Source organism: Opisthocomus hoazin, chromosome 1 (genome assembly GCF_030867145.1).
Source record: "Opisthocomus hoazin isolate bOpiHoa1 chromosome 1, bOpiHoa1.hap1, whole genome shotgun sequence".
Taxonomy (NCBI): Eukaryota; Metazoa; Chordata; class Aves; order Opisthocomiformes; family Opisthocomidae; genus Opisthocomus; species Opisthocomus hoazin.
The window spans coordinates 37,158,387-37,172,095 of NC_134414.1; the positions used below are offsets into that span (position 1 = coordinate 37,158,387).

General features: G+C 40.8%; 1 protein-coding gene across 4 annotated transcripts in view; it reads left to right on the top strand.

Moving 5' to 3' along the window:
• ENOX1 (ecto-NOX disulfide-thiol exchanger 1) overlaps positions 1-13,405 on the top strand; it is a 380,777-nt gene extending 367,372 nt beyond the window's left edge. For all 4 annotated transcript variants that reach the window (XM_075432297.1, XM_075432138.1, XM_075432365.1 and 1 more), the window contains 3 exons: positions 5,434-5,536; positions 8,524-8,609; positions 12,493-13,405. In XM_075432297.1, the coding sequence (XP_075288412.1) occupies positions 5,434-5,536; positions 8,524-8,609; positions 12,493-12,624 (321 nt within the window). In that variant the 3' untranslated portion in view covers positions 12,625-13,405. The remainder of the gene's footprint in view (positions 1-5,433; positions 5,537-8,523; positions 8,610-12,492) is intronic.
• Positions 13,406-13,709: the final 304 nt, after the last annotated feature.

Sequence of the window (13,709 nt, forward strand, 5' to 3'; positions counted from 1 at the left end):
GGCAAGCACATCTGAAGTCTAAGCCCAGTTCTGTGGACTCAGGGCAGGTACACGTATGCCTTTCCAGAGCTTAAAGGCTGCAGATTTGGTATCACATGTGCACGGTTCCTTCTTCTATCAAAATCATAAAATTACCGTTTCTTTTCAAGCTTACAGCATCTCTCTGGCCTACTGTTAATAGCCTGCAAGATTTTTCCTTATGTTTCAGACATATAGTTTTTTCTCCTACTACTCTTTTTCTCGTATTTTCTCATAAATCCCCTGGCTGATGGGAAAGGTGGTGTATGCCTTACATCTAGCAACATTCAGCAGTTGCTTTGTCATATGGTGCTGTGTCCAACATCTAGTCTTTCCTTTTTCTGCTGCTGTTTTAATGCCTCAGACAATTGGCTTTGTATATATAGCACAAATGCCAACATATCCTGAAAACTCTTCCAGAGTCTGGTAGGATTTTTTTTTTACTGGGTCTTTCAGAAGGCACATATTATTTTTACCCCCTCACCACAGGATTCTGCAGATTCTCGTATAGTACAACAAAGGGAATGAGGTGTTTGAAGACAATATGCAAGCAGTCATCATTCCCCCTAGATTTAAAGGTAATTGTCAAATATTTGGATTACCCAGGTAGCAGAGGGAGTATTTCAGCTCTTTAGATATTTGTCATTTGCATCCTGATCACATGCCAGGTGTCTTCAATGTCACATTCATTAAATCCCATATTTTGCCTTTCAAGCAGAGTCCTGAACAATGGGTGGTATGGAACTGCACTCTGGCAGGAGTAGTTTCCAGGTAGGGCAGCTACTGTTCAAGCCCTGCTCAGCTCTTGGTCAGCATTTGTGGTGAATGGCAAGTCCTCACTCCCCCCTGTTTTTAAGGATGCTGGCTAGCATTTGTTTTCAGGATCACAGAACCTTTTAGGCTAAAGACAACCATTTTTGCTAGAAAGAAGCCCCAGGCAAGAGCAGATGTTTTATATTCTGCCTGCCTTTTTTGCAATCATGCAAGACTAGCCTGTAGAGGGTGAGTGAGGTCTGGATTGAGAACTTTTTATTTAATGTCATACTTTCCCAAGGAGAAAGAAAGAAACCAATGAAGGATTGAAAGACTCAATTCATCCAGCCTGAATATCTGAGGCTTTCTGATCTGCTAGTCCCCTGGAGTGCAGAGCTAGCCTTTTTTTCTTACAGTACCTGCAACTATCCTCTGTACACAGTCACCACATCTCTGCTACTCTTCAGGACTTTTGTGTCTCTCTCTGAAAAATGCAGCTCTCTTGGGAATCATGGTCTTATTTGCTGTGTCTACAGTCTGGGATGCAGCTACTCTGTGGTGGACCATGGTGGACAGTGAGACCAGACACCTTTTGGAGCAATCCGCTTGGCCATGCCTCTGTGTTTGCTTCCAAAAGAAGCCTGGGTACATGGGAGAATGACACAAACCCAACTTCTGTCCCACCTTACGGCCAGGACACAGCTATGGCATACATCCGTGTGCGAAAACTGCCTGTATGACTCTTCAAAGCCATCAGCTCCATGTCAGTGGTGGAGTCAGAGGTCTGCCTGTGGAAATCAGTAGTCCATGGGAGAAAACTGTTGTTTGCCATCCTCTGTTCTATCCAGAAAGTCTCCTGAAAGTTTTCCAGAAAGAGTCTCTCTCTGTCTTTCCCTCCCTTGTTCAAAAGCAGGGAGCGCAGAATCAAAATGCTGGTCCCAAGGGGTGTCTGCAGAATCATAGGGTTTGTGAAGCCCACAAAGAAAATTCATGTCTGTTCATCGTCTGCTGATGCATGAAAGTGTCATTTGCAGGGAAAAGCTCCAAGCTGGCAATGATGAGAGCATCACACAGAATGGTTGCATTCATGCTGAGCAGCTCTGGACCTGTCATGATCAAATCGGGCCTCCGTGTTCTCCGATACCTGACATGATTTTTGAATAATGAATAGGACCAGGTCCCTAATGATCTCCAGGTGTGATTTAACCTTCATTAAGCCTTCTACAGACTGTATTTAGTTCTTGCAAGGTCATTTTGCTTCTAATAAGTGTTGGTTTGCACATGCTCAGCTGTTCTTGTCCTTCAGTGCAGTAACTGACAGATGGTAGCAAAATATTCCTTTTGTAATGAAACCTGCTGAAGGAGACTGCTTAGGTCCGCAGAAAATATAATTTTCCAAATAAAGGATGGTGTCCAGGAAAGCAGGAAAGAAAGGAAATACTGTAATGTAGTATATATTAAATAATTTTCCTCAGACTTCTGGTGATCTGTAGCTTTTTCTCATGTCAGAGAGGTGACCTAACTGTTTGTTTTCCATCAGCTATTGCTTCATTCACCTTTTTACTCTTAAAAGTCTTGTTTCTGTGAGTTGGCATAAGTAGTGCCTCTAAAAATGTGGAAATTAACTGTGTGAGGATTTGTTGTAGAGGCTTCATAGGTACCAGATTTGTATCTGCAACGTATATGCAGATACTTAAGGTTTTCACTTACACTATAATTAGCCTGGTTTCTCCATGAATTTCACACTCAGTTTTTAGACACAATTATGCCCGTTTCTCTTAAATCGTTATTAATTCCTGGCAGCATTGCTACTGAATCCTTTCTGTGACCATGCGCAACCTGGAATTTCTCATGGCCTGTGAAAGCTTATTTTGGCAGCTGAATACATCAGAGTTGTCTAATTTATCAACTTCTGTGAGGCAGGTAGTTTTGGATAGCAGAAGCCTGTTCTTTTCAAACCTTGAAGAACCTGCAACCATCTTCTAACGGCAGTCGTTTGCTACTCTTGGTTTCCTGAGGCTCCCTCATAACCAATTTCTTACTCTTTTATGCTCTGTACCAACACACAGTTAAGGAAGACTTGATGCGACTTCCTTTAGCATCCATTTATGCTGTCCTATAAATCATACAAAATGTTCTGCACAGGCTCAAACCTAGGCATTAAATGAGAATCCATCTGTTCGTTGCTCCCAATGGGAATATGGTTTCTTTCTCTGCATCACTGCTTGACAAAACTTCTAATCCCATCTGAAACTGCTAGTGTGTTGTGTTTGGGGCCTGTTAGATCAAATACACATCTCTCTGCTCTCTCCTTCCCCTCTCAAGAATTCTTATTTTTAGACTGCTTTTCTATCTATCTCTGATGGAGTCAAATGTTACATCTTAACCTGTACGAGCTCTGGTGGCATATGCTGCTCTGCTCTTCTGCTGCAGTGGCATGAAATCTGTCATCTGTCTCTGTTCTTCTGATCTGTAACCCCCTTGTCATTACTGCCCTCATGGAGAAATTAATGCGAACTCTTCTCATATTTCTGTTTCTTGCCTGGGTTTTGTTTCACCGTTCTTGGATTTCTTGGCCAGCAGTAGATGAGTGTTTGCCTTAGCCTTTGGCTCTATGAGGAGGAGAATCAACTGTAGTGGACAACTTAGAGCATGCCCCTGCTGTTGTAATGTGCCCTGTGCATTACAACACTACAGGAGTGTTAGTGTCAAGGTGATGTAGCTGCCAGAGCGCTCAGACACACCCTTATTTGAAGAGGAGATCACTGCGGCTCTTGAATCCCTCCTTCCTGTAAGTGTCTAAATCTGTGCTAGAAGTTTCCCTTTGCAACCAATGAGGAATATAAGGTCCAATTTATTTCAAGCTAAAGTAAATAACTAAAATATATGACTAAAAATTTATTTCATTTCTGCTGACTAAAAAGGCAGCAAAGGCTGACTAGCTTACATGTACACAACTACGCATGGATCTCTGGCCAGGAGACATGCCTCAATTGGCCACTACGGCTGCAGCAAACCACAGGTGACGCAATGTGTCTCACTCCCTCCGTGACCGTGGGCTAAGGTCTGTCAGAACCCCTTGTTACTGGGGGGCTAAGGATAAACGTGCTCATGTATGTCACTCAAATGCACGTACAGTTGCTCGGCTGACACACGGCAACTTGTTCCTCTTCACAACGCGAAGGAACACTTGACCCCATGATGCACTTGAGCCATCAGGCACTGCCTGCCGGGCAGCTGCTCCTTGGAGCCAGCCTATAAGGAGCACAGAGTACATCGCTGGAGGGTTTTGTGTTGGGTTGTTTTTTTTTTCTTTTTTGAACTGAGAATGAGGAAGTGCCTGACTCTTTTTACCAGTCTTACAGATTGTGAAGCCTTTAGTCATCTATAAAAAGGCACATTTGACATATTTTGGAGTTTTTGCCTTTTTTTTTAGCATGGATTATTCACACCTTCAGAAATGCCCTAGAGCGGCCCAAGCCCAGTGTCTCTCTTTTATTGCCAAAAATGCTTGCCAAGAATTTTGGAGCAAGGCACCACCCCAACTGCATGTGCCAGACGGGCCACATCATTACACCAACTAGTGCAAATTTGCTCACATTTAAGGCTGCCCAGTCCCATGCAGCCTCCAGCTGCTTACCTTGACTCACCCAACCAGAATCAAGCACCATTTTCAACTTACACCACCATATCTGCAGCCCCATGCTCTCTGCCTCCGAGGTTTTGCATGGAACTGCTGAGCATTTCACAGAGCAGATGCAGCAGCGTGAGTCACTGCCTCGCCAAGGAACAAGTTACTGCATATCAGTCGCTCCATGGAAACAGCCCATATATGTCGTTGAATATTGTGCAATGCACTTTGAGGCCACTTACATGCTTCTGAAACAGAGATAATTTGTTTACTTCATGTATACCCAGGAGAAGAGCGATCTCTGGCACACAACTGCCTGGGTACTTCTGATGGAGCATCTAGCACGTGAAAGCTTGGCTGAGATTTGGATGGTTCAGGCCACCTGGTTGCAGAGAAAGGAGACCAAAGCAGGAGCCTCGCCTTGTTTGCCCTTAAGGCTGGCTCTCTTTCAGTCCTCAAAACAAGGTAGCTTTATGCAAACCACCTGTTAGGAATGAGCCCTGAAACGTGCTGACCCCCAGAACACACCTAGGATTTGCTTGGGACAGAGACAAACACCATGCCAGGCACTGGTCGGAGAGTATCACAGGATAGATGATTGTGCTCTGGCAGCTAGAAACATTGCTAGTGACTCTTGAATTTACTCTTATAGCTGTAGCTGAATGTTCCCATCTACCTTCCCTAGAGGCAGACTTTGTCTCCAACTTTAATAGCCAGAAAATGTGAGTTTTCTGACTGTCCCCACACTTTATGACACACCTTTCAAGCTGTTATAAGGAAGAAGCACTAACAACAAAGTTATTACTTATTCCACAAGCAAAATTTCTCTTCTTGGCAGCTCTTGGCTTAAAGGTAGTTCAAAAAGTGTCTTAATATTCTGCAAACAAATTAATTATTTGTAATTGTCTTGTCTTTAGCTCTGAATTAAAGTAGTGATCTTTTTTTTTTTATAGAGTTGAAAGGAAACAGACAGGTTTAAGTGAAGTAAATGAAACTCACATGACCACCTGTTCTTTTATTAAACTTTATAGGAAATCAATGTATTGACAGTAGCATTGGTCAACCAAGACAGAGAAAAAAATTCAGAGAAACGAAGCCCGGGTCTAAAATCAGAGAAAGAGGCACTCTTAATAGGTAAGATAACCTCAAAGAAGATTTTTGGGAACAAAATGCCTTCTAACAAGATTTTGGTTTGCATATGTGTTTACACGTGTCTTTATGCTAATAAAAGTAAAAAAAGATATTTTTCATTTTTTGTCTGTATTCATAACGGCTTCTAGTAAGAGAAATTCTAAAATACAAGTGAACTTTTCCTTTCTGAAAAATTCTGCAGAGTTTAATGAAAGGATTTCAGGTATGAAGAAAACTGCGGGATCTGCATTTAGATTTGTAGCGTGAATGTATGAAGACTTTATCTACATCAAGATTTAACAGCCTAGAATTGTATAACTTGTTATCTGATTATTGAAAAAATGGTGAAGGAGAAGGGGATGGAAATAATATTAGCAAACTACCAAGCAAAAAAGTATGTATGCTGGATGTATTAAGCAAGCCAGATTTATGCTTTTGACATTAGATGAGGGAATTAGCAATATGAACATTTCTAAAGAATACCAGAAGGACAGTCATATCTTTTGTCCAGAGTAAAGTCTTTAAAATAAACTCTTAAAGAGTACCTAAAAGCTAAAGCTTACGGGCATTGGGCCAGCTAACTGGCATTACCTAGCATTTAGCCACACCGGAACGCTGGCAGCACCCATGCTGAACTCAGAGGGAACATGCCCCATTTACATCCGTGCATGTTTTGCATTTGGTTTCAGAGGGGCAGGTTTTCACAAAGCCTAAAGGCCCACGGTCCAAAGTGGTCCCTATGGCATGGCTGCCATTCGCAGGAACACTGACCTGAAAGACCAGGTTTCATGTCTTTGGTTTGGTCTTTGCACAGAATTAGCAGTATCCCAGTAGGTGATAGTTTCAAAACTACCTTAACGTGTTTAAATGCAACTCATTTGCATCTGCTAAGCACCAGGAAAGTTGCTGGTTTATTGCTGGGGCATGGATTCAGACAGTTCAGACCGAAAAGGTCATTTAAAAGTGAACAATGTATTTAAATGTTTAAAGACCTTAGTACACAAACTTCCTGTGACTAGTGAGATGTGGAACAGTGGGATGTACAGAAATAAATGAATTTATTTTATTTTGCTTGTCATGATAAGAATTGGAACTTTTAATTGCAATGGACAGTATTTGGTTTTTTCAAAGATAACTTCTGTGAGAAGGGTAGCAAGGATGGGATTTTAAGGACAGAATAATGAACTTTTTTTTCAAGATCACTCATTATTTGACTGTAACAAGTGGTGGCAGTGTCCCAAAGGGGGTCCCATCCGCCAGCTGCCCAGTGTAATCTCAGTCCAGGTATTACTGACCATAATACCCCCACAGCTGGCTCATTGTTACAGTTCAAAGGCAAAAGGTTGCTGAAGATGGGTTTCATGTTACTTCTTCCTCTGAGGCATGTTGAGGTGTGGCAAGGGAAAAACAGGTTGTGCCTCCATCCATTCACTGAGTTTCCCTATATTTTCCCCATATTTCACAAAATTCAATACTGTCAGAGAGGAAAAGAGCATAAAAGAAAAAAAAATACTAAAAAGTTATCATGGAACTCCAGTCAATAACTACAAAATAATTTCAAATGACTTTTTATTTGCATTAGATGAAAGAGCTAGCTTTGAACATCCTGAACTGAAAAGCCTTGGGAACACACTTAACAAACGCAATGCCACTGGTAAAATGTGATTTGAATACAAATTGGATTTGCAGTCAACCCATCCAAATGTGGTGGTCTTGGCTTTTCCTTAAAGAGGTTTTGTGTGTGTGTGCTTATGGTCACGCACAGCACAAAGGCGGCAACTGCTGCTAGGACTTGCCATAGTATAAAATTAAATACATGCCCTTCTCTATGCAGGAGCAGAAGTCTGTAAATGCTATTGGAAAAATGAGGGAGGAAAAAAGGTGTTCTTTGCAAAGCCAGTCTAAAATGAGTTAAATTTTACTTATCATTTTCAACCATGGCCAGCATTTGGGGAAAAATGAAATCCAAAATTATCCTAATTCATTCAGCATCAAGAAAGCAGTATGGCCTGCAGTACACAAGATACAGTGACCCATTTTTGTCATTTGTAAGCATTTTTAATCCTGGTGTTTATGCTTTAAATATAAGGAACTTCCCCTAGGGTGGTTCAGCTAAGAAACCCAACCAAACAGAGTTGGAAATATTTGCTCTGATTCTTACAGTTCAACTCTCCCCAAACAGTAAGTAACACACGTGCCATTTTGTATTTTCACTGTTTGTTTAGAAGAGGAGAAATTGAGTAGTGCTTTTAATAACAATTCTGATGCCCCAAATCTTGTTTTCTCTGGTCATCATTATTATGCTGTCACTTGATTTTCACTGCAGAAGAAATCTCTAGACTTAGATCCTGACTCCTCCTAAGCCACTTTTATTCCCATACCTTTTACAATGATCCCGTAAACAACAATAAAGATAGACAGAACGGGCTTTCTTTGAAGAGAAAGTAAATAAGTAAATATGTCATAAAAGATTTGTGTTTTCTTCAGCAGCAGTTAGGGCTAATACGGATTAAACACTTTTCATAACCAGCATCAGCGTAATTACTAGAAAAATTTGAGGGAGTGTGGTTTCTGACACAATTATATGAAACATTTTCACAACAGAGCATCCAGTGAAGGGGAAAAAAGCAATAATTTTACCATTACAATATCCACAATTTTATATTGGTAAATCAAGCATAAAATTGGTAGTTGAAATGCTTCCAGCAAGTCTTTGTTTCGAAATTCCTTTATTCATCAGTATATTATCTTGGTCACTTACTTGCTAACTGCTGTCATTCCTGAAGATGAGCTATTGTGTTTACCATGTTATTATGACTGTATTAAAAATGTGCCATTTTGTTATGTTTATTGGGTTGTGTAAGAAAAATAAGAATCATAATTCATTCTGAAAAACCTGCATGAACACACTACTCAATTATTTTGCTTATTTTAATGATGTATTGTCTGAGGTAATTTCAATACTTCATGTGCATTTGTTTTTAATACAGGTATCATATCCACATTTCTTCACGTCCACCCTTTTGGAGCCAATATAGAATATCTTTGGTCTTATATGCAGCAGTTGGACTCTAGGGTAAAAAAATTTAATCAAAATCTGTTTTCTCTATAGATATATTGTATTATTCTTTACTGCAGGTTAAACTCTTCGTGCGTTTCCATTAGAAAGATAATGGGATGTGGGGCTTGGGGGTTTGCAGTCTATTCATTTGCAAATGACAGTGCACATGCTTGTGTTGAGGTCTTTTCCTCACACTGCTTAGCTATTCTTTGTCGCGAAGAAGAGCAGATCTTTAAATGGCAAAGACTAGCAGCTGATTTTCTGACACGTGATTCTGAAATACAGGTGTGCAGAAAGAAAGCAGAACAAGAGGCAGACGTAGCCATGGCCATCAAACTGTGCAGAATTTTAGGAGATAATTGCTTATTCTTCTAAAACCTGTTAGTCGTGGGTCACACCGAACATGAGCTTTCATGAATACATGAATGGACCATGAAGCATACCCTTCGTCTCCACATGGAAGCAGAGAGGGCTTCATAAAGGAATTGGCTGAATTCCCTATTGCTAAATTCAGAGAAGGTGTGGCCAACACAAAAGTGAGGCCAACACACGACAGTGTGCAAAGTGGTTTTTAATGCATTGGTTTGTACAGTCCATAGTCCATGCATATCTGTAGGATAAGATTCTTTGGCTTACTTTTAAATATCTACTGTAAGATGAGATGAAATCAAGCCCCAAAAGGGCCTGTTCCTCTCCACTGAATATTAAGCCAGTCAAGCTGTGAAATAGCCACCTTTGATCAGGGGAATGCTACTCTAAGTGCTAAACAATGGCTCTGCAGGATGCTAGATTGCACAAGACACTTAGCAGATGCAGGGGTCACCCTGCAGTTAGCCACAGCTCTGATCCATATCTGCCAATACGTCCTCTGGACATGGGGATGATGGCACTTGCCCAGATCTTTTTGCGACATGGAGTCAGGATGTAGGTGTGCATCTAAACTCTGAATGTGAGTGGCACTCCTTGTGTGGTTGTCGTTAGGCACAGCTCCTTTGATCCTGGAAATATTTTGTTCCTGAACACTTCCTCCAGCCATGCCACTCATAGCCAAGAGCACCTTCCAGTTACTTTGATGGGCTGCTTCAGGCCTCTGGAAGGTCCTTCCTCTGTTGCTATGAAAAAGTGTATGGCTAAAAGCAGAGGAGATCCTGAGCTAGAAGCCCACTGGAAATAAGACATGTTGCATGGATGAGTGAGGAAGGACGATGAAATTCTTAAGCACTATCTTCAGGCTATGGCAGCTCAGATTTGCTAGTGCTTTACAGTCCACTGCTGCCCACAGTGAAAAGGGACTAAGGGATGAGAATGGTAGAAAGAGCCAAGAAACTGGTGAATTTCAATTTTTTTTTAAAAATCTGATTTTATCAAGATGTGATACATCTAGAGCTTCACACCTGCAACCATTCCTCTTCTGCTTCTCTATTCCCTGTCTCTGTCACGCGTACACATTCCTTCATCTTGCCCCCAGTTTCTGCAGCGCCCAGTCTGCCCAATCTCTTCAGTCATCTTTCAAGTCCTTCCTTAACACACAGCAAATGGCTAAGTTTCAACTGCTTTTTCACTTGGATGACCGCTCCAGTTCTGCATCTCTTGAGTGACAACAGCAATCATTTAAAATACCATCTCCTTGGGCTCCACCCCTGCTGCTCATTGCTTCTGCCCACTGAGTTCTTCAACTTTCTCCCCCTTCACTGCTGTGGTCCCTTCTTGTGTGTGTCTGTGGGCTCTGTCCTTGAATTTCTACTCACGTGAGTAACATGTTGGCTTCTGTGAGGCTGCCAGGATCAAACCTTTAACTTGCAAACACAGCCTTCAGGGAAGGAGCATTGTCTCCATCTCTCCGAGGTGCCAACGTGCCAGCACCTGCAGCTACCAGTCCACCTACCTGCTGTGTAATAAACACGAGCCGCAAAATTTGACCTCGCTGGTTTACTTTGGAAGTAACTGCTTGTAGCAACAAATTACTTTTTAATAGCGCAATCCAGAGATGCAATCTCAGAGATTAATTTCAATTACTTTCCATGGTTAGCCTGTCATTCCTCACCTGAACAGGAATTATAAGGTCAGGATACCCATGCAGGCTGAGGGCTCAGTGTTGAACTCGGATACATCGCCCAAAGGTAACCAGCTATCCGTTACTGCCATGAGAGTATGTAAAAGGTGGACCTGATTACTTTGGGGCTTTAGACTGCCTCCAGCGCTGATTTTCGGCACTACGTTTAACAAATCACTCAATCCTTTTGCTGCACTAACCTCTTCAGGAAAATAAGAGGTGATAGATAATTTCTCCCCTTGGGTGGAATGGGGTGTAATTAGCATATTTTATGTTTACATACTGTTTGAAAAAGAAAACTTCACCATAGAAGGTTCCTACTAATATGAATAAGCAGAAATATCATTGCCAGAGAAGCCAGTCAAACCATGGAGATACCTGTGGATAATAGACAGCACCCATAGATTTCTTTACTGTTCCTTCCATGACCACCACTTTAGAAGAAGTAGCAGTAGGATAAAATGGTTCATTTTCCATGACTGTTCACTTCTTGACTTCCCTACTCATTAAACAAGAAAGGCTGCCTTTGTGCAAGTTTTTTGTGTAATGAAAGCATCTTTCCCATTAGGAAGGTGATAAGTTATTAAAGTGTGCTGGTTTCGGCTGGGATAGAGTTAATTTTCTTCCCAGTAGCTTCTGTGTTTTGGATTTAGTACAAGAAGAATGTTGATAGTATACTGATGCTTTTAGTTGCCGATAAGAAATCAAGGACTTTTCTTCAGTTTCCAATATTCAGCTAATGAGCAGGTGTGCAGGAGCTGGGAGGGAGCATGGCCAGACTGACAGACCAAGCTGGCCAGGGGAGACATTCCATACCATGAACACCATGCTCAGTTTATAAATGGGGGTTGGCTGGGGTGTAGGGATCCTATTTTTTTCCCCAGGAGTTTGAACTTTTCCACGAGTTCAGTCTTTTTCCGTGAGTTTGGAGAGTTCTGCAAAATTCATGAGTTCAGCAAAATCCGTGAAGTTCGTGAGCTCCAGGAAACCTGTGGGTTCCACAATCGCTGCTTGGGGTCTGGCTATGCAATTAGTTGTCAGGCAGTGAGAAAAACTGTATTGTTCATAGCTTCTTTGTATATTGATTAGTAGTAGTAGTAGTAGTAGTAGTAGTATTTCCCTTGTTGTCTTATTAATCTGTCTTTATCTCAATGCATGAGTTTTACCTCTTGTCCATTCTCCTCCCCATCCTACTGGGGAAGTAGGGGAGGGATGAGTGAGTGGCTGTCTGGTGCTTAGTTGCCAGCTGCCGGGTTAAACCATGACATAAGGTTTCAAAACCATAAAAACATCCTAAGCAATGCCGAGTCAGGAGCTTTACTGCTTAGTTATCTGGGACTGCTAAACAGGGCTAAACTGGGAGAAGATGGCTCCGTGGATAGTCAGCCCTAAGTAACAAAAGCGAGCTGATTAAAAATAAAGTCCCTGTGTTAGGTTTTTTTGCAAGAGGAAAACTGATGGAGGTGGGAGGAGGATTCAAGAGCTCACGAGATGAGAAGGAAGAATAAGGTCCCATTTGCTTCCTCCTCCTCACAGGTATACCTGCAGCTGTAGTTCTTAGGTGGGGTTTGTACCACACGGTGTGGCAGTAGCCCCAACATAGCTGTTGTCATTCTTTTACAGTGGGATGCCGCTTACAAAAGCGGAATCTTTCCTGCAAGGAATCTGCACTTGCTTTAGAGTGTGGAAATTTATGTCAGGCTAAGGTTAAATAAAATAACAATGGTTCATTTTTTTCATCTGTCCTGGAATCCACACCCCCCCCCCCCATTTCTGTTCATATTTCCTCTTTCCAATCTACAGGGCACCTTTCTCACTTTAATTTTATCTTTATTTCTTTCTCAGATCTCTGCAAATGAGATAGAAATGCTTTTGATGAGACTGCCACGCATGTTTAAACAAGAATTCACTGGTGTAGGAGCAACACTGGAAAAGAGGTGGAAGTTTTGTGCCTTTGAAGGAATTAAAACTGTCTGACTGTGACTAGTAATGAAGCTATGCAGAAGAAGAATTCCTAGAGCATGGCAGGGTTATAAAGTATTAAAGTAAGAAATTTGGGTTTGGGCACATAGTAGTATGTTTTCAAAGTTATCCAAGCCTAATTTTAGTTACATTTGTGACGTTCTCTTGTGAGTGGAAATGTAGTTGTGCACCCGTTCCTAAAATAAAATAAATTTTTTTAAAAAATTTTCAAAATGTGACAGATCTGTTTCCTATGAAAACTGAAGAAAGATGCCACAGTCATAATGATTTCAAAATACTACATGTCCTACATCTAAGAAAAGCTCATTGAGCAAACAGTTAAGGAGAAAGATTGCCCAGTTATGGTCGCTAAGCTACAGCGATGTATATGTAATATGTAGTAGAACTCATAAAGTTTTGTTATTGAAAGTTCTTTCTGTTTAGTAGGAAAATTAAGTAATTTTACAGTGAGGAGAAGCATACCAAAAGAAAACTTGAAGATGTGTCTGGAGTTATTGTATTTTGTAAATTAAGTTATATGCTGTACCAGGGATTTTTGCCTTATTGAAAGAGGCCTGAAAATGTGATTGGAGTCCTCAAGAATGCTTTATCAAGAATATTATTTTTCTAATGTAACTATTCTCCATTACAAGTTCTTTTAACATGGATTGCTTATCAATTTTCATAAACATGTAAATAAGGAGGAAACCAGTGTTACTGTATTGTATTTGGTATGTAACATTCAGGTTTATGCATCAAAATAAATATTCAGTTGCATTACTGTTACAAATTTTATAGAAGATATATTAATTTTTATCAATAAATATGACTTCTACCATATTGTTTATACAAGTTTTTCTTCTGATGGCTTTGATTTTTTAATCAATTCAGCAAAAGTCTCCTGGCACTTATCTTTCTCCTACCTAAGCTACTAATTGCAGATAACGTGATTAAATTAGTTAGGACTCAAAAAAGCACTTCCAATATTAGCTAAGATTAAAATAATTAAAAATATTGGTAGAGGAAGTACCAGCACGGATCTTTGCGTACCTGAACAGCTTTAATTTGGTTTTTTTCAGACAAGCAAGCAGGTTAAAAAT